Raw genomic sequence first — 22513 nt, forward strand, 5'->3', positions numbered from 1 at the left:
AACTACGGATTCATTTGTAGAATTGGCCTCAGGTCTTAATGGGCTGAACCACCAGGTGACCAAGTGATGTAGGTTAATCAAATAATCGAGAAGCACGTTTTTTTTGTGATTTTTTTTTATTAACCACTTAAGCCCTGTATTATACTTCAAGGTGTGAAAAATGTTGAACATTTCAGATCTACAGCACAAGATCGATGCATATTGTGAGCTTGTTTCTTTGTTGATGTTGAAAATGTTAAGACAATTTTGAAAATCTTCGCCCAACCAAAAATTGGCATGCCCGGAATGGTGACGCCAGGGTGAACGTGGTTAAAAGAACTCCCCAGTCTCCATACAAAATCCACGCTTCCAATCACTTCCAAGTTTGTATCAGCATAGTCTGATGCCGCACATTTTTGCAGAACAATGGGAGGTTTTGATTCCATCGTCTTTCTCTCCAGTTCAAATGAGAGCCACTCAGGCTTCATGGTTTTACAGTTTATGATAGATGATCCTTAAAAAGGATGGTTTCCAGGCCTGGGAGAGAAACCTAGAAAGGAGCTCTAGCCCTGCTCAGTGCCTCACTGTCATGGTCGTACCCGTACTGTATACATGGATCCACCACCACAAACCTGTATGCATTACAACCTCGACGACCCCCCCATGCCACATTTTTTGGGTCCGATCCGATCTCAATTTTGTAGAGTCCTACACCAGTGGTTCTCAAACGTTTTTGTGCCAAGGACCCCCAAATTTATATATGTTTGGCCGCGGACCCCCCATCTGAAAATGTTTTGTGCCAGGGGACCTCCAGAAGCAAAGATTTGAGTTTTAAATGTTCGCTTTAAAAATATATATGTATTCAAAGGTTTGTACACATTTTTACGATTTTTCAAAAATAGCATATCTAAAAGTTCATAGCGCGCCGAGCTATGGGCTTGTATATCTGCTATTTTTGAATAGCCAAAGTATAAAAGGTTAAAATTATTGTGATGCTGTATTAACACATTTTGCTGGGGACCCCCTGGAACCCCCCCCTTCCACCCCAAGGACCCCACTTTGAGGACCAATGTCCTACACCACTGATTACCGATATTTAAAGCGTGTGTGTGTGTGTGTGTGTGTGTGTGTGTGTGTGTGTGTGTGCGTGCGTGCGTGCGTGCGTGCGTGCGTGCGTGCGTGCGTGCGTGCGTGCGTGCGTGCGTGCGTGCGTGCGTGCGTGCGTGCGTGCGTGCGTGCGTGCGTGCGTGCGTGCGTGCGTGCGTGCGTGCGTGCGTGTATAAATTAGAAAACTTTAGATTTCATTAAAGTTTCAATGAAATGACATTTAGTCATTTAGTCCTTGAGGGGGTTCCAGGGGGTCTCCAACAAAATGTGTTAATATAGCATCAAAGTCAGTTCAACGCACTTCTTAACTCACCACTGTGAGTTTTTAGATCTGCAATTAAAACAAAAAAGTGTGGGGAAAGAGTGAAATTATTCTGAATATTCATGAAACATTTTATCAACACAAATCTTGTATGGGGGTCCCTGGCACAAACATATTTTCAGATGGGTGTTCATGGCCAAATACAGTACATATCAACTAGGGGGTCCTTGAGATGACAATGCTCGAGAACCACTGCTTTAAGAAGCGCATAATAACTGAGGAAAGTCCCACTAATAACCTACGTCATTCCAACTATTCTCAGACACTTCAGTGAAAAGTTCAGAGAACATGAAAGACGCATAAAGACATGACCGAGAGAATTAAATCCAGAGACGAGATAAAGGACAAAAAGAAGACAGCGACTCCCCGAATGTGAATGACGCCGTTTCCAGCGGAATGAGATTTATGGCGGTGACTGGCACACATAGCGGGGTGAGTCACCCTCGCCATCTGCCCCCGTTTGCACCACACCTCTGCCAGGAGCCTCGTCTGTGCATTGCCAGTGGTGGGAAAGTAACTGAGTACTTTACTCAAGTGCTGTACTGTATTATTATTATTTATTTTTTACTTTTATTTTAAGGTACTTTTATTTTCCATTCCACCTTATACTTCTACTCCACTACATCTCAGAGGCAAATATTGTACTTTTACTCCACTACAATTATTTGACAGCTTTAGTTACTAGTTACTAGTAACTAGTAACCCCCCCCCCCCAAAAAAATTGTTTTGTCCTTTTACTCAAGTACAGTAGTAGTAGAGTATTTCTACACTGTGGGACTGCATTACTTTTACTTAAGAAACACATGGGAGAGTACTTCTTCCGACCAGTGTCTTGTGGCTGACTGTGTGGCCTCTCTCTCTCTCTCTCTCTCTCTCTCTGCTTATTGGTGGGCCATCTTTCATCAGTACCCCTCCCAGGGGTGATGGATGGCCTGTCCACACTGCCCAATGACTAAAGCCGGCTACTTCCAGATCACCTCATTTCTCCAGCGTTATTAACCCATGAAAACCGGGAGAGCAGATTACAGTACGTGTCATTTTAGATTTGAGAAAAAAAAAAGCATTATTTTATACTTTGCTATTCAAAAAATTGCAGATCTACACAAGCTCGTAGATCTTCTGTTTTTGAAAAAAATCGTGACAATTTACCCACTTAACCCAATCCAATGAAACGCATCTGTCATTTTAGATTTCCGCTATAATAACCATTGTTTTTTATACTTTGGCTATTCAAAAATAGCAGATCTACACGAGCTTGTAGATCTGCTATTTTTTTTAAATCTTGAACATTTGTGCAAATCTTTGAATATATATATTTTTTGGAAACAACATTTTCAACTCATATCTTTGCTTCAGGGGCGGTTAGGAATTTAGAAGAAATTTGTATAGAATCGGCCTGTCAGGTCTTAACGGGTTAAATTCATATCACCCCAGCCTCTGACTCAACCCCCCCACCCCCCCTCCCAACCCAACACCACCACCACCACCAGCTAGACTTGGGGGTCATCACCATTTACGGCGCCTGTCAAATTGCCCTGCTCTGTCCTCTGTCCTCTCCTCCTCGACTCGTCTTCCTTTTGACGTTCCTCCTCCTCTTCTTCTCTCTCCATATGACTTGTCATTAGGGCTGGGGCAATTAACTGAGAATACATATCCAAACTGACATTTTATAGAACCAATAACCGACTTCATCTTGCTCATGTAGGTTAATCGCATAATCGAGAAGCAGGTTTGGGGGTTTAGTTTAGTTTTTTTTTTACATTTATTTACGTGTATATCAACGAATCGACATGAAAAGAACATTCTAAAATATTTTTTATAATTGACTAAATTGATTGACTGTGGAGAGAAAAAGAGAAAGGAAATGCGGAGAGAGTAGGGGGATGACATTCAGCATTCAGGGATGAAAATGCGTCGCATCGCGACACATTGTGAGCTTGTAGATCGGCTATTTTTCAAATGGACAAAATATTTATAGGGTTGAAATGTATATAGGGTTGAGGTGGTTAATGTATGTTTTGTATTCTTGAAGAAGAGAGAAGCGAGTGCTCATCATCAGACGAGTAGTTCACAGTTGGCGTGTGTCGGGCAGAAACAGTCTCTTAGAAAGGAACACCAGCACTCACTTAAATCCTTTTAGGATTTCTTGTTTATTTAACCCATTGAGACCTGAAGCCGATTCTACATGTCTCCTAAATCTCAACAGTATTCTGAAAAACGAATGTTTCTATATCAGTGGTGCTCAATCTTTTTCATGTCAAGGACCCCCAAAATGATATGTATTTGGCCGCGGACCCCCATCAAAATATTTTGTTCGAGGGACCCCCCAGAAGCAACGATTTGAGTTAAAAATGTTCGCTTTAAAAATATATATATTCAAAGATTTGCACACATTTTCACGATTTTTCAAAAATAGCAGATCTACAAGCTCGTAGCGCGGCACTCGGTGCCGCGCTATGAGCTTGTATATCTGCTATTTTTGAATAGCCAAAGTGTAAAATAATGCTTTTTAGCTCAAATCTAAAAATGACACAGTTCCAGGTCTTAATGGGTTAAATCATAAGCCCCAGCAGCAGATCAAACACGACGGACGTTTGGGCCCGCAGGCCTTCCTCGGGCTTATGATTTAAATAAACAACAAATCCTTTGTAAGGGTATTCAAAATCTTCAAAGTAACTATAGTAACTAAGTTTTCAAATAATTGTGGTGGAGTAAAAAAAGTACAATATTTGCCTCTGAGATGTAGTGGAGAAGTAATCCAGTTAAGTAAAAATACTTCAGAATTGTAGCCGGAAGTTATGCGGGAACGCAGGCTGAGTGGCAAAAACTACTTTCTGGCCTTGACAGCCCGTTCATCCAAACAGAAAAGTCCTATCTGATTGTATTAAACAACGTTAAACTCACCGACATGATTAGCCTGGTAAACCCTCCCTCCGGAAATCTCATTTCTATTTGATTCCAGGAGTGAGTCTGGCCTGATAGCCCATTGTGGGGGTTTCTAGTGAAATTACCAGCTAACCGAGCCTATCAGCGTCGTCGCACATCGTTCTGTGATTGACAGCGACAGTTGGCCAATCAGGTGGCGAGTTCGAGTGAGCCCAAAACACGAACGGCAGCCATCTTTTTCTTGTGCGCTATATTCTCCGCTATTTTTTTGACTTCAAAAAGCTCTCTAACTTCTATTTTGAGGCACGGAATTTACTTATAAGATATCGTTTGGATAGAATTTACTTGTTTAACTTCATATATGTGGTCAATTAATCATGACAAAGCCTATTTAAAAATAAAAATTTAGAGAACCGGTAGGGGTGGGCAGTGACACCCATGTATCCGAATAAGGCAACCCATTTTGGGCACGGCCGTCTCAAAAGTCCCGTTGCGTCACATTAGACTGGTGAACTGCTGATTGGCTGAAGGGGAAAAATTATCATTGGCTGAAGGGGTTGTCAGTCAACTGTATTACTCCCGCCCAACTCCAGCCCGCAGCCAATATTGCAGAATGGGCGATCAGGCCAGACTCACTCCTGGAATCAAATAGAAATGAGATTTCCGGAGGGAGGGTTTACCAGGCTACGACATGATGGCAGCTGTACGGAAAGCTTGAATCATCCTCTTTCTATCTGCAAAGCTTTTGTTTCATAAAAATCCACCGTTCTGTCAATAAATTCTGTGCAGGTGATTCTTGGTCTAAGTGTCAGAGTTTGGAAGCGCTGTTTCTAAATTGCACATAATGCAGGACCATTGAGTGATTTCCAACGAGCACTTCCAAACTCCAACGCTCCATGCTGCTCAATGTTTTGCCACTCTAGATGAGGGGGGCGTGTCCCGGTGGAAAAGTGACACATGTGCATACCGGTACTCTCTATTCACCAAAATAACTTGGTCTTGTGTACCTGTGTAGATCTCTGCCTCGGAGGGGTCCTCCACCCGCTTGTGCTGGAGGATGTAGTCGGAGACCTTGCATCCGATCAGAGGCTCCACGTCCATCCACTCCAGGGCCACCATGGTGCTGGAGGGCTCCAGGTGAGGTGCAAGGCGCATGCTAACAGGAGAGAGGACACAATGAGGAAGAAAAAGCAGACATACTGAGTGAAAGGGCTCAATAAAAAGGACAACATTTGCTTGAAACATTTCGAATAATTTTTGAAACATCTTAAAAAGATTGTTTTGAAAATAGCCGATCTACAAGCTCACATGCGACGCATTGTGAGCCTGTAGATCGTCTATTTTCAAATATCCGATTCATAATAAGTGCTCATGTGGCCTATGCTCGCTTCTTTTGGGCTTGTTCTCATAGACCTGGTTGCTTATTTCTCTCGCAAGATCTGGCAACACCGATACTGAGCGAAGTGGGTAAATAAAAAGAACATTTGCCTCTGAATTGAGGTGGAGTAGAAGTATAAAAGTAATAGAAATACTCAAATAAAGTAAAGTAAGTAAGTATAGGTCGGAGAGGCTTGTCGGTATAGGCCACTTCTACAGTCATTCATTGTTTTTGACACGTCTTTCTAGTCAAAACTGTATATCTCCCCATTTTGTGCCTTTGAAGGTCTTATTCCGTTTCTCAATGAAAGTTATCGGGGGAAACGGTGGCTGAAGGGTATGACTCACAAAACAACAGTCCCCAGACTATTATTAAGTCACCTTAGGTGAGAGAGCAGAACCTCATGTTCTTTCTGGAGGGTGTTAAGGCTGACTGACAGCAATTAGAACCTTGGGGACTGAGCTCGCGGCACACATCTCCAACAGCAATATATCCTTGGTTTTAGGGTATGGTCTGGGATGTGCTATGTGCAAATCGTCGCCGTCAGGCAAGAAACCTCGTACCTCGTAAATGAATGACCTACTTCATCATACAAGAGTGTCGCACAAAAGCAGCCAAAATAGCCGATCTACAATACGATCGGCTATTTTCACTATTTTAAAACGTTTAAAAAAATAATAATAGAAAAGGAACGTTTTTTGGACATTATGAGGTTTCCATCCCGACAGCAACTAAATGAAATATTTGAGTCCCGTTCAATGTGTCCCTTTTATGCCCATATATGGTTGAGGGGGTCCCCAGCAAAACGAGGGAACATCTGGAGTCCCTCAGGGGTCAATATAGTGTCTTTTCTGTTTTCTGTTATTGTGGGAAATAGTGGGGAAATGCGAGTTTCGTCGCATTGTGAGCTTGTCGATCGGCTATTTTCAGCTAAAGCTTTCCCCACAATAACGATGCTGGGGTTTAAGTTGTTAAACACTAAGGCTCTATTGAATATTTTGGGGTATTAAAAAATACCCCATCTACAACGCTCACAACACGCCACAGAGCTATATAATGTATTATTGTATGTTTGTATCCCCAAGGGTCCTTCCCTTCCTAGAAATGTAATGGAAGTACAATGTTAGTCTTTATAATCAATAGAATAATCGCTAAGCAGATAATCGATAGTTGTGTGCAGTCAGCTCAATCACACTCAGCCCTGAAAAGGTCAAGAGTCACGTTCGTACTCAGTGGCGTAAAGTAACTAAGTACATTTACTCAAGTATTGTATTTAAGTACAATTTTGAGGCATTTTTACTTTACTGGTGTATTTCCAATTTTCAGTACTTTTACTTCTACTCCACTACATGTCAGAGGCAAATATTGTACTTTTACTCCACAACATTTTTGTTGTTTGTATATTTTCATTATTATTAAAAAACATACATTACACACTTCAGCCCTATTTTCATTTCGGCCATTTGAAAATAGCCAATCTACAGCTCCACAAGCACGCATTGTGAGCTTGTAGATCGGCTATTTTCAAATGATTTGCATACATTTGAAAACTTGTGAAACGAGGCATTCTGCGTAATGAGCACTTTCTACTTTTGGTACTTTTATAGTACATTTTGAATTCCGGACATTTTTACATGTAACAGAGTATATTTCTACATTGCAATATTGATACTTTTACTCAAGTAAAACAAATACTTGAGTACTATTTCCCACCACTGCTCGTATACTCACATGGGCTGCCTCAGGGGACTGCAGTTGGGCAGGCCATCTTTGCTCAAGGCACTCAGGTCACACCGACACCAGTTGTCGATGACATCGCCCTTTCCGGCACACCAGTATGAGCTCATCGTGGCGCTCTTGAAGGCCTGTGAAAAGTAACAGGTGAGAAAAATGCAATTATCTCCTGGTATACGTGCTCCTCCCTCTCTCCCCTCCTCCTCCTCACTTGCTCGCCCCTCTCTACCTCCGGTGTCAACGTTGACTCATGCAGGCAGTGGTGTAAAGTAACAAAGTACATTTACTCAAATACTGTACTTAAGTACACTTTTGAGGTACTTTTGCTTTACTGGAGTATTTCCAAATTCTACTCCACTACATATCAGAGGCAAATGTTGTGTTAATATCACAAAAACATACATTAACCACTTCATCCATATACAGTACATATTTCGGCCATTTGATATAGCCGATCTACAAGCTTGTACATCTTCTATTTTCAAACGATTTCTATACATTTTGAACTTGTGAAATGGGACATGCTGCACAATGAGTGCTTTTGCTTTTGGTACTTTAAGTATATTTTGATGCCAATACTTTTGTACTTTCACTCAAGTAAAAGTAAATGAGTGTAGAAATAATCTGTTACAAGTAAAAGTTCGGTAATCAGATTACCGAACTTTTACTTGTAACAGATTATTTCTACACTGCAGTATTGGTACTTTTACTTAAGTAAAACATTTGAGTACTTTTTCCACCACTGCATGTACGTCTCTCCGCCTCGCCATTTCAATGTGCACGGGCTTACGAACCTTCACGCAAGCGCACGCACACACACACACACACACACACACACACACACACACACACACACACACACACACACACACACACACACACACACACACACACACACACACACACACACACACACACACACACACACACACACACACACACACACACACACACGTTTATATTACTATGCTTGTGAGGACATGAAGATCTTAACCCACTATAAGACCTGAGGCTGATTCTACAAATTCCTTCTAAATCAGTAGATCTCAAACTTTTTCGTGCCAAGAACCCCCAAAATTAGATTTTGGGGGTCCCCAGAGGAGAAGATTTGTGTTAATAAATTATGTCAAATTCTACTAAATGTGTGGGGACATCTGGCCCTGACAAGTATAGTAACACACACGCACACATACAGACACACACGTAGGTGGTGGAGGGGAGATTCTCACAGCTTTCTCACCTCTGCTGGTAGAGGCAGAGGGGTGAGGGGGTGTGTCTATGATGTCAGATGGGTGAGGGGTGTGTCTATGATGTCAGTGTGTTTCTCAACGTCTGGTCCGGGGACCACCAGGAGGACCAAATGGAACCTTATGGGTCTGTAACTCTTGAGAGTGTACAAATGGAACCAAATGGAAATTCTTTAGAAAAATTGTTTGAATTTATTTTTAGTGTATGAAAAAAATATATTATTTTTTGAAAATATGTTGAAATAAAAAAAGAAAAAAAGGGGGGGACACAGTGCTGACTACAGTAAGTATTGGGGTCCCAGAGATAAAAACAAACAAAAAAGGATGGAATGGGGGTCCGTGGCCTGATGCATATCAAACTGGGGGTTGAAAACCTCTGTGAGATCACTGATGTCACTGAGATGTCTCTGCCTTCCTATAATTGGGAATGGTGGATTTGGAAAGGTCACTACACTCTGTGTGTGACACGGTGTGTGTGTGTGTGTGTGTGTGTGTGTGTGTGTGTGTGTGTGTGTGTGTGTGTGTGTGTGTGTGTGTGTGTGTGTGTGTGTGTGTGTCAGAGAGAGAGAGAGAGAGAGACACACACACACACACACACACACACACACACACACACACACACACACACACACACACACACACACACAGAGAGAGAGAGAAGAATGAAAACACAAACGTAAAGAGATAAAGGCAGAGATGAATAGAGAGGAGAATGGCCCGTGTCTCCTAAGACTAAAAGTTTTTTCAGCCAAGGAAGGGTATTATATACGTAGTATACAAGTAGTTCAATCTAATTAAGAAGAAATATCGCCCAGCCGGAGGCATTGGCGGCTACCAACGTCATCTCCCTACAATCTGTTTGATTTTGTGCTGCTTCATCAACAGTCAAACACACACACACACAAAAATCAAAGGTGGAGCCTCAGTCAGCCTTCTAAAAGGCAGCAAAATGCCAATATTACTGTAAAAGTGATAAAGAATAACATCCGTATGCTTTCCCTGAGGCCTCAGACACGGCTGGGAGAAGAGTTCAATGGAGTTTGCTAAGGCACTCTGCCCCCCCCCCCCCCACCCCGTCACACCAGCGGATCAATGGAGCACTTAGTTATTTATGTGTTCTAATTGGTTGGCAGTGCCTTCTCCGCGCAGACAAAACGCAAAGATGCGCTTGATCACGATGGCAAAAAAATAAATAATGCCGAACAGAGACACCGGAACCAACGCGGAAACATTATCACCGAGCACCAGGCGTCTCCATAAACAAAGCCAAAACAAAAGAAGCGTCGCCTTTGCCCTAATAACCCATTAAGAACGGGAAAACACATTCCGTGTCGTTTTAGATTTTTTTAGCTATAACCATTATTTTATACTTTTGGCTATTCAAAAATAGCAGATCTACAAAGTCATAGCACGGCGAGTGCCGCGCTATGAGCTTGTAGGTGTGCTTTTTTTTTTATCATGATTTTTTTTTTAAGTTAACATTTTGTAACTCAAATCTTTGCTTCTGGGGATTCTATAAATGTCTTCTAAATCCTAACAGTTTTTCTTTTTTGTCAAGGACCCCCAAAATGATATGCATTTGCCTGCGAACCCATCTCAAAATATGTTGTTCCAGGGACCCCCCAGAAGCAAAGATTTGAGTTAAAACTGTATATATATATATATATATATATATATATATATATATATCTATTGAAAGATTTGCACACATTTTCACGATTGTTTTTTTTTCAAAAATAGCAGATCTACAAGCTCATAGAGCTTGAGCCTGTATATCTGCAATTTTTTAATAGCCAAATAAATTTAAAGTGACACAGATACGTTCCAGGATTGAATAGGATAAACCATGACATTCACTCACTTGTGGGGAAAGAAACTGACAACACTGCACATTATCTTTAAAGGGATTCTCTGTTTGTCCATTGCCTGTGCATGTGACACGCGCAAGCACGCACGACACATACTACACATTCTCACGCACACTCCAATTAGCGATTGATTTGCTCCCCCTTTCATTAGAGAAAATGCCCAAAGAGGATTTCTGACATGGAGCTGATTAGTTGAAGGCACATTTTCAGATGAATTTGGGAATATCCTTGACCAGAGAGGCAAACAGTGCTGCTTAATAAAGAGCAAAAGGGGGGCTTTAACCAGGAGAGGATGTTGACACTTCCAGAACACTTGGTTCTTTAGCTGAAGGGGAGAAGCTGAAGGGGTCTTTCATGGTGAGTGACTACGCCCTCCAGTGCCACTTCTCAGTGGATATAGTTCTTAGAACACAATGGACCTAGATGGAAGGAACTGAAGAGGACAGAGTGTGAAGAGAGGAAAACTGAAGACAGGAAAGCATACCAAATGAGAAGGAATCATTACACAAGACTTTTTAACTTAACCACTTAAACCTCTCTAGAACTTGGTAAACTGGAGCTGAGTTTGGCTCTGTAATTGGACCACTTTCCCCCTCTCTACACAAAGTCTGCCAACAAAACTTTTTCTCGTAAAAAAAAAAAGCTGATCTACAAACTAACCACGTATTGCATTCGCCACACAAACTTGTGGATCAGCTATTGTGGCTATCGGCGATTGAAGATGAGCTGAAGTATAAAATAGGGCTTAATTGGTTAATGTACGTTTTGTAATAGTAATCTAAATCTTCTAAGTAACTCATAACTAAAGTTTTCAAAGTAGTAGTGGAGTAAAAAGTGCAATATTTGCCGCTGAGATGTAGTGGAGAATTGGAAAATGGAAACGGTCACTCTGACTCAGACAAACAAAAGATAAACAAACCGCATACGGCCATATGGCATACCAGTATGACTCAGACATAACCATAAATAAATGATGCTGATCAGTCAAGTTATGATTAGCTGTGGGCGGCAGATAAGACAGACAGACAGACCCACAAAAACACAGACCCTCTTCTAGACGTCTCGCCCTACAGCAGCCACAACAATGCTAGAATGGGCCATGCACAAAGACAAGAGGAAGGTATTGGAAAAGACACTCCCACAGTCCAAACCCTGAGCCCCACCTCCCTGAAGCCATAGAATCAGAGGCTTTCCCCTTACACCCCCCCTCCAACCCAGCCCCCTCCAGACCAGCCTGCTGAACGGGCACTTGTTACAGAGGGGGGCAGACCATGGCCATAACATATATATATTATTTTTTTTCAAGAACCCCCATAACTCTAAGAGTGTACGACAAATGGGACCAAACTGACCCGTACTCTCAAGAGTTTACAGACCTGTAACCCTGGGGGTCCCTGGACCCCACTCCCACCCCTCCCCTCCCCACACCCACACTTTGAGAACCACAGCTCTAGGATACTGTTTCTCAAACATTGGGTCGATGACCCATTTGGGGCCACGGACAAGTTTTCCCTGCAATCACTTTTTTTTTTTTTTTTTTTTTTTACAAAAAGGAAACATACATGCACACACATACAGCTCAGGTCCTTAGATACATTATTAGCATTTTCACATCATTTGGTCCGTAGGGGTATTAACAGCATTCAGCGGAGCTGTAAGTTTGCATAGAGTTGCAGATATTTAGTTACGTACAGCGTTCAACAATAGCAATCATCAGAGTTTTAGAGCAGTTTTTTGTTTTTGTTTTTATACAGTAAGTCTATAGGTCCAGACACAAGTTTTTCTTTGAGACCTCAAGCTGAAAGGGTTTTGGGAACCCCTGCTCTAGAAAAAAAGAGGGGGAAAAGGTTATTGCATGGCTCTCCCCCCAGTCAGTCTCCTCTTCTGAAGCCATGTGGCTATATAACTGCTGGCAGAAACCAATAACAGCGAGGGTCTTTGCCACCTTTTGTCAATGGGAAGCAGACCACAGACCAAACACGACAGGGAAAAGCTTGGAGCATGATGGGGTCCGTGCAACGCATCCGCAGACTAGACAAACAACGAGAAATGAGAAATGACCTTCGCTGCTGGGGGGCATGAGAGAGAGAGACCACATGGACCACGATGCATTTACCACCGGATTCCTAGAAAAAAGCCACACATACAGGGTCTGTGCGCTTGACTGCATGGCTGCACATGTGAAAAATAGACAAAAGCGATTACCACCATATTTACATTTGAGCAGAAATGCAAGCCAGTCTCCGCTGGATAAACACTGAATCTAATTGTGGTTAAGAGAAGGGGTGGGGGGGTGGGGGGTTCAAGGGGCGGGGTTTAGGGGGTGGCAGTAAAGGAGGTAAAACTGAAGAAGACAATAGAAGACACAAAAAAAACACAATAGGAAAAGTATAACAAACGTGCTCATGACATTGTTATCTGACACAAGCTAAGCCTACATGCTATATGCGTATGGTGGGAGGGAAAAAAAAGAAAAAGAAGGGAAACATGTCTTCTTGCAGGTGCACAAGGAAAAAAAAAAGGAAAGAAGCTGCGTCAGGGAGGAAAACCCCTCAATGAGATGATGAACACATATATACGGCCAGGAGAAAGTACTTTGTGCATATATATATATGTCCCAACGCCGTTAGCCGAGTCATGGCAGAGCAGAGGAAGATACTCGATACCGTATTGATTAACCACACAGATCATGCACTTCCCAGAACACAGATAGATCCATATACATTTTGTAACAACTTGGACCAGAAGAAAAGGGGGAGAAGAACCCGAAAAGAAAAAAAGCAAAAAACAATCCCCTATGCAAGAAATCAGTGGTGGAAAGTAACTACTAAGTACATTTACTTAAGTAGTGCACTTAAGTACAATTTCGAGGTATTTGTACTTGACTATTTCCAATTTCCAGTACTTTTACTTCTACTCCACTACATCTCGGATCCAAATATTATACTTTTACTTTTAAGTGTATTTGAAATCTTTAGTTACTTTGTAATTTTGATTATTATTACAAAACATACAGTAACCACTTCAGCCCTATATACATTTCGGCAATTGGAAAATAGCCGATCTACAAGCTGCGACGCATTGTGAGCTTGTAGATCTGCCATTTTCTAAAGATTTGTGTACATTTGAAAACGGGACATTCTACATAATGAGTGCTTTCTACTTTTGGTACTTTAAGCACAATTTGATACCAATACTCTTGTACTTTTACTCAAGTAAATTTTGAATTCCGGATTTTTAACTAATACAAATAAACATGTTTTTGTTGTTGTTTTTTTTTACAGTCATGACATAGATTGCGTTTTGGGGAACCAGTGCCGGCTGCCCGCACATGGTTACAATAACACCGCGGCTCTACCGTTACAACAAAATATGCCACTATTCATCCCCATTGACCTTATTGATACCCGACAAATTGAGCTGAAATGTAATCACACCCCCCCCCTGGTTTCGAACAAGACGACGAGATCAGTGAACTCCTTAAAGGCCACACAGAGCCATCAGCGTCAGCGAAGCAGCAGCAGCAGCAAACTGTGTTGTGCCACAAATTCCAAGCCTTGACATCATTGTGGAGCCTGCAGACTCACTGGCACCAAAGCGAGCGGTTGGATCTCTCACTTTCGGAGCAGCCGTAGACTTACAAGAAGGCAGGGCAGGTCACTGCGACCTCCTTAATGTATTAATCTGTTTGGCCAGTCTAAACTAGCCATATTACTGTCTATCTTCCGAGGCTAATACATGAAAACAATGACCAGCTGGCCCGCAGTATTGATTTATCAGATGATCACCAGTTGTGGTGAAGGGTCCAAGTCGGCGTATACACAGAACGCCATCAACAGGGACTGTGTGCGTGTCCCTGTGTGCCTGTGTGCCTGTGTGTGTGTGTGTGTGTGTGTGTGTGTGTGTGTGTGTGTGTGTGTGCGTGGGTGTGTGTACATGTGTACATTTGTGTGAGTCATCGAATCATTGAGGCCTAATGGTGTTAACAACGGAGCACAGGGGCTGTTTCTAGGAACCCGGGATGAAGAAGTTGTACTTCCAGGAAAAAAGGGCAGTGTAGACGGGCCGGAGGGTCAGCTCATTACGGGAGAGAGGGTGTGATGGTGATGGCGGGGGGCCACAGGGGCCAGGTCATTGGGGAACCCTGAAACTAGAGCCCCCCCCCCCCAAAAACGATATATCTGTCTGGGTCTGGCCAATACATAGGCCATTATCTGCGACTTCGGACCAACAGATTGGTATCAGCAATTATACGAAGTGTCCTGGTTTCTAAACCACTTGAAACCAGGCGTTCCTATTTTGGGCATGTCATTACGGGCGGAATATACGAGCTCACGATGCCCGTGACACGTCGTGAGCTTGTAGATCGGCTATTTAAATACGGCGCAAAATATACATAAAACATTGGTAATCAGTGGTCTAGGACATTGAGAAAAAAAGAACCTTTGAAGAATAGTGAAAATAGTCGATCTACAAGCTCACAACTTCTTCTTCTCATCTTTTGGGTCTCGAGCTAAATAGTTGGGGAACACCTGGTCTAGGATAGAACACCTGGTCTAGGAGAGGAACACCTGGTCTAGGAGAGGAACACCTGGTCTAGGAGAGGAACACCTGGTTAACACCTGGTCTAGGATAGGAACACCTGGTCTAGGATAGAACACCTGGTCTAGGATAGACACACCTGGTCTAGGAGAGGAACACCTGGTCAACACCTGGTCTAGGATAGAACACCTGGTCTAGGAGAGGAACACCTGGTCAACACCTGGTCTAGGATAGGAACACCTGGTCTAGGATAGACACACCTGGTCTAGGAGAGGAACACCTGGTCTAGGATAGAACACCTGGTCTAGGATAGACACACCTGGTCTAGGAGAGGAACACCTGGTCAACACCTGGTCTAGGATAGAACACCTGGTCTAGGATAGACACACCTGGTCTAGGAGAGGAACACCTGGTCAACACCTGGTCTAGGATAGAACACCTGGTCTAGGATAGAACACCTGGTCTAGGATAGAACACCTGGTCTAGGATAGACACACCTGGTCTAGGAGAGGAACACCTGGTCAACACCTGGTCTAGGATAGAACACCTGGTCTAGGATAGAACACCTGGTCTAGGATAGACACACCTGGTCTAGGAGAGGAACACCTGGTCAACACCTGGTCTAGGATAGAACACCTGGTCTAGGATAGAACACCTGGTCTAGGATAGACACACCTGGTCTAGGAGAGGAACACCTGGTCAACACCTGCTCTAGGATAGAACACCTGGTCTAGGATAGGAACACCTGGTCTATCCTAGACCAGGTGTTCTATCCTAGACCAGGTGTTGACCAGTTGTTCCTCTCCTAGACCAGGTGTTCTATCCTAGACCAGGTGTTGACCAGGTGTTCCTCTCCTAGACCAGGTGTTCCTCTCCTAGACCAGGTGTTCCTCTCCTAGACCAGGTGTTCTATCCTAGACCAGGTGTTCTATCCTAGACCAGGTGTTGACCAGGTGTTCCTCTCCTAGACCAGGTGTGTCTATCCTAGACCCGGTGTTCCTATCCTAGACCAGGTGTTCCTATCCTAGACCAGGTGTTCCTATCCTAGACCAGGTGTTCTAGGATAGGAACACCTGGTCTAGGATAGACACACCTGGCTGTCAACAATCTGATTGTTGACAGCATGCATTGCATATGGTCATTGTGTTAGCCATTACATTTGGGGATTCCTCAAACACAAAAAAGGAGCACGTTATCTGTAACTTGGCTGGTTACCAATGGTAATATCACATGTAGATCGGCAATTTTTCCCAATTGTTTTTATTTAGAAAATGTAGGACATTTCTTAACTCATTGAGTGCTATTCACGTGTTTCACGTGTTTTACCGTTTTTTCAGAACCCAGGATATCATAATCTAAAGATTTGCAGCTCCATCCACTCCTTGTTTAACTTATAACTGAAAAAGGCTGTATCTCGCTTCCTAAGCACTTTTTTTTTACTTTGAAAAAATCTCTGGCACTGGGACAACATAGCCAGAAATAATTCTGGCACTCAGTGAGTTAAATTGTTTGAAAATATTTGAAAAAAGTTTTTCACGAAAGAGAGAAAGAGGCGGGAGAGAGAAAACACAGAGAGAAGCAGACACGGTTCAGAGCAGTGGTTCCAAAACTTGGAATGGGTTGGGTCCCTACCAAGCCCCCAGAACCACGGTACAACAGTGATGGTGGTCAAATCTGGGATTGCAATACTTAAAACGCCACTGCGTATGCGTCTGCCGTTTGAAAACCTAGTGCGCCTGCTCGGTGCTCAAGTCTTCCGCATTTGGGCACCAAAATGTGGTGCTCAAATCGAGAAAAATGCGAAAGTAGAGCGTTCTTCCGGGTGTCTCAAACGCTGGTGAGCTGGTGAGCAACTTTCATTGAAATCAATAGTCGGGGTAGTCCGTCTTCTAGATATATTATAACTCTATGGCCCTGACACAAACAGTGGTTGGAAACAGTGGTTTCCCAAACACTGCCTTATAAACTTCCTTATAAACTTCTTAGCCCCCCCCCCCCTCGCCTCACCTCTTCCCACCCAACTTCCGAAGCTCTGTTTAACAAGTTTAGAAGGGCTGCATGAGTCAAAGCTACGTATGTCTGAGGGTCACCTCATGCAGGAAACGGCTCTTATGAATGAATGAGCAGGGTGAAAGTTAGAAAAAGAGGGGGGGGGGGACAAATTGGGGGTGGAGGGAGGTATGGTCGGTGGTAGAAAGTAACTCAGTACATCTACTCAAGAAATGTATTTAAGTATAATGTTGTGGTGATACTTTACTTAGTTGAGTATTTCCACTACTCCACTACATGTCAGAGGCAAATATCGTACTTTTACTCCACGACAGTTATTTGAAAACATTAGCTATAGTTACTTTGCAGATTTTGATTATTATTACAAAACATTAATTAACCACTTCAGCCCTATATATATAAACTTTGGTTATTTGAAAATAGCCGATCTACAAGCACACAATGCGTTGCGACGCGTGGCATCGTGACGTATACGTGTCGTACGCGACGCATATAAGCATTTTTTATGCATATAGTACATTTGAAAACTTGTGAAATGTGGACATTATGCATAATGTGTACTTTTACCTTTGGTACTTTAAAGGGATAGTTCACCCCCCCAAAATGTTCTCAATCGATGAATCACCCCATGGAGACTTGAATTCATGGATTCATGGATTCTTGTCACATTCCTAAGCTAATAATTGGATGACCAGCGGACCGCTGCCGGTTCCGGTCAAAAAAAGTAATTTTTGGGGTGAACTATCCCTTTAAGTATATTTTGACGGCAATACTTTTGTACTTTTACGCAAATACATTTTGAATACCAGACTTTCACTTGTAACAGAGCATTTCTACATTATTAGGTTATTGATACTTTTCCGAAAAGGAGTGCGAGTGGCTTCTTCCACCATTGCTTTATGAATGAGCAGGGCGAAGGCTATGGGAAAAAAAACCTAATAGTGGGTGAAGGGAGGTACGTATATGGTGTGGTCGGTGCGCAGGGGTATGGTGTGAGCATGACAGGGGGGGGCCCACTCGGCAAGATATAGAGCATTCTGAGTCATTAGTCTCACAGCCAATTTGTTCAAAAGGTCCGCCATAACTCAATCACAGCAGCACAGGACACGGGGCCGCTGGCAACCTCCACCGGCGTTGGATTATTTATTTATCCACTGAGGTATTTGTCTCTGGCAATAAAACAGAGGAGGTGTGTGCGTGTGTGTGCGTGTGTGTGTGTGCGTCAGTGGTACTCAAACACTTCCATGTCAAGGACCCCCAAAAATTCATTTGTATTTGGCCTTGGACGCTCCATTTTAAAAGCTTTTTTTTTTGCCACGGCCAAGAGAAGATCTGTCAACATTTTTGTCAAGATTCTTGCCTCGGTTTTTCGAAAATTGCTGAAAAATAAAATACCGTTTAAACCGTTCCTAAATTTTGTTGGATCCCCATCAAGGACCCCCCGGGGGTCCTCGCCGGACCCCACTTTGAGAACCAGCGTTCTCAAACGGGCAGAGGAGTCACTGCCTGCATGGCTGGCGGTCCCACAGGGGCTCAGTGCGTGGTGGGGTCAGGAATTCCTATCAATGGATCCCACTCAGCTCTTGAGGGATACCACCATTTAGTTTTCAGATCGGGGCTGATAAAACCCTACGCATTCATGTCCGTGTCACACGAAACAGCCTCAAAGACATGGCTTTTCTCCCCCTCCCCAAATCCCCAAACTGGCCCTGGAACCACTGGAGACATGGGAGGGAGAGGGAGAGAGAGAGGGAGGGAGGGAGGGACAGGGAGGGAGCCAGCACTATCCTCCTGTTTGACAGAGCCACACACCGAGCCAAAGAGGGTCCATGTCAGTGCTACAATGAAAACAGCATCACGCTATAGATGCTTGGGGATGTATGCTCCCTTTCTTTTTTTCCCCCCTTTTCTTTCCTTTAACTCTGCTACTCATCCCCCCCGTCCCGTCCTCCCCCCTTCCCTTCTTCCACTGGGCCATTTCTCAAGGAGGCAGACAGGGTAATTTCACATAGTAACATAATCCCCCCTTTGGCTCAATAATGACCAGATTGACATGAAAGGGACATGACATGGCCTGTCAAACAGCCAGGCAGCCAGAAAGAGAGCATTGAAAGACGCAGGTAGTTTAGCTGAGACAGGGGCTCATATATATATATAAATAGGCCCTGTTGTGGACGCATGCACGCACACGCATGCACGCACGCACGCACACATATGAATGTATGCACTGCAGTGGTGGAAAAAGTACTCAATTTGTTTTACTTAAGTAAAAGTATCAATACTGCAATATGACAAGTGAAAGTCCGGAATTTAAAATGTACTTGAGTAAAAGTACAAAAGTATTGGCATCAAAATGTACTTGAAGTACCAAAAGTAAAAGTAGCTCATTATGCAGAATGTCCCGTTTCAAGTTATCAAATATCAAATTAGCAGATCTACAAGCTCACAATGCATTGTGAGCCTGTAGATCGGCTATTTTGCCGAAATGTATATAGGGCTGAAGTGGTTAATGTATGTTTTGTAATAATAATCAAAATCTACAAAGTAACTAGTAACTAAAGTCTTCAAATAATTGTAGTGGAGTATAAGCACAATATTCGCCTCTGAGATGTAGTGGAGTAGAAGTAAAAGTACTGGAAATTGGAAATACTCCATTAAAGTACAAATACCTCAAAATTGTACTTAAGTACAGAACTTGAGTAAATGTACTTAGTTACTTTACACCACTGAATGTATGCACTGATGCATCCTCAGCAATTGGGCTTCCATTTTGATTGCATGGGGGGACTGAGGTCAGAAGAAGAACCAAACATAAAATTAGTAGTGTGTGTGTGTGTGTGTGCGTGCGTGCGTGCACATGTAGTCATGCATGCGTGCGCGCACGCAGCATACAACTCAATTTGACAGAGGAAGTCAAGGTACTGTGTCTGTCATTCTACATAGAATTATAGTCTTCCAGGTTAGCAGTGACAGTTGCAGCCGAGAGAAGATGAGAGAGAGAGAGAAGAGGAGGAGGTGGAGGAGAGGAGAGGAGAGGAGAGGAGGAGGAGGAGGAGGTTTAGGTGGAGGTGGAAGGTGGAGGAAAGCGGCGGTCTCCCTGCCCTCCCCGGGGGGTCGATGACATCAATGAGAAGCTAATAACCCCGCCGCGAGCTACCTCAGAGGGGGCTGAGTGGCTGCCAGAGCAATCCACTACAGTCTAGCTGTTCTTTCCCCTGCTGTTCATAGCCTTACGTCCCCAGAAGACCAGGGGGATGGGGGGGGGGTGAAGGGGGGTGGATGGGGGCAAGGGGGGGGGGGGCGAAAGAGGAAGGGAGGGAGGGGAGAAAGAAAGAAGAAAAAAAAGAGGACATTTTGCTCTTCCTCACGTTTATCTATCGATGGGAGCCCGCTAGGGTCTGTCTGCTATTGATTGTGCCTTATTTTCTTCAGGGGCTGTGGTGCTTGCTATGGGCGGCACGTATACAGGGGGCTTTGTTTGTGTGCGTGTGCTTGTGTGTGTGTGTGTGTGTGTGTGTGTGCGCACGTGCGTGTGTTTGTTGTCGTTTTTGCTCCTGGTATTGTTGCTGCCCCACTGTAATTTCAGAAGCAGAGGTAATTAGATGCTTGATTGGGGGGGGGGGGGTGGGATAGCATGAGCCAGTCTGTTCCCCGTGGGTGTGGCGGGGGTAGTAGGGGGTTGTAATGCGTGTGTGTGCGTGCATGTGTGTGTGTGTGTGTGTGTGTGTGTGTACATCTGTGTCAGTTTGTTCAGACGGATGCATCATCAGCATCATCATGTTTTCATAAAGGTCAATAACATAGGTGAGTCACCCCCCCCCCCCACACACACACACACACACACGAACACACACACACAGCGGGCAAGGGTCCATTTGGACCGCTGGTGATCCCTGGACCCAACGTTGACAACAAATATGTTACAGTAGGCTATATCGTTGCTGTTGGGCAGAAACCTCTTATATCCATATTTTAACTTGTTGAGTTTTTTGGGGTAAATGAACGCCCTAATTAATCACACTGAAGCGCCACACAAAGGCATCAAAAGTAGCAGATCCACAAGCTCGAAACGCGGCGCGGCGAGCTTGTGGATCTGCTACTTTTGATGCCTTTGCTACTTTTGAATTGGAATCGTGAAAAGTATACAGTTTCGGACATAATGAGGTTTCCACACGACAGAGACGATAATGCTTGATGACTCCCAACGGTGTCAAAGATATGATTCCATCTGATCTACCTTTCTTTCAGACGACAGCCGTGGAGAAGGAGAATGTGCTATGAGCCCAAACGTCAGTCAAAGCCCTCCTCCTCTTAAATCACCTTATGCAAGAGCTGTGCTGCAAGCCTATCTGACCATCCTCCACTATCCAGTATCCAAACACTGCTCTCAGGGGATGCGTAATATTAAGCACCTGACCGCACAGTTATATAGCGTTAAAAGTAACCCTCCAGTGTTATTGTTTTTACCACTTAACCACTTGCATTCTTTGTACGACGAAAAGTGAAAAAAATTATGATCTACAAGCTCACAACATGTGAGTTCTGACCTTGTAGATGTGCGATATTGGCCTTTTTTTTGTTGTTGTTTTGAACATTTATATTAAATTGTTTGGTAAATGTCTGGAAAGAATCTGGAACATTTTTTTTTGCCTATAATGACATTCCCAACATATGGTTGATCAGGTTGAAAGTGGTTGATTGATCCTTTGACGTCATCCATAGAAAATAAAAAAATAAACTGCACATGCATAATATTTAAGAACGTACATACCTAGAAACATAGCATAAAACAAAAATGTGTGCACACTAATGAACATGCACAGTACACTTGTCTTGCACGCGCGCACACACGCACACACACACACACACACACACACACACACACACACACACAGACCTACACCACATAATTTATCCCCACAAGAGGAGAAAGCCATGACGTCATCTATTTATAGCCTCTCTATCACACTGCCTGTGGTCAATGTTAACCAACATATGCCACCTAGAGGCCTTATGCAGCATCTGCACCATCAAATACACTTGTTAATATCAGCACAAAAAAAATAAACCTGACTATGCATGTCTATAAACTAAGTGTCACTGACACTATCCAAGAGAGGGGGCGTGGAGGAAAAAAAAAGGACAATGAACTATAAACCTATTCTTTCTATTTTTTAATTTCCTGTGTGGTTATGATAACTTGCATTTGAAGTTTTAATTGAGGCGTCAACAGCTGGCAAACCTATTTTCATGGCTTACTGTAATTTTTTTCAGTAAGATGGCTGTCTTTCATCAATGGACACCCACATATATATATATATATATATATATATATATATATATATATATATATATATATATATATATATATATATATATATATATATATATATATATATATATATATATATATGCACAAGAGAGACACAGAGTCTAATAA

At 43.1% G+C, this 22513-nt stretch overlaps 1 protein-coding gene across 1 annotated transcript in view; it reads right to left on the reverse strand.

The window, feature by feature from the left end:
* Positions 1–22513, reverse strand: part of astn2 (astrotactin 2) — a gene marked incomplete at both ends in the record, with an annotated part of 625858 nt that overhangs the window by 82138 nt on the left and 521207 nt on the right. The window contains 2 exons of the mRNA XM_080420257.1: positions 5302–5450; positions 7404–7537. Coding sequence (XP_080276383.1) covers positions 5302–5450; positions 7404–7537 — 283 coding nt within the window. The remainder of the gene's footprint in view (positions 1–5301; positions 5451–7403; positions 7538–22513) is intronic.

This window comes from Gymnoscopelus braueri (genome assembly GCF_963280865.1).
Source record: "Gymnoscopelus braueri genome assembly, chromosome: 22".
Classification (NCBI taxonomy): Eukaryota; Metazoa; Chordata; class Actinopteri; order Myctophiformes; family Myctophidae; genus Gymnoscopelus; species Gymnoscopelus braueri.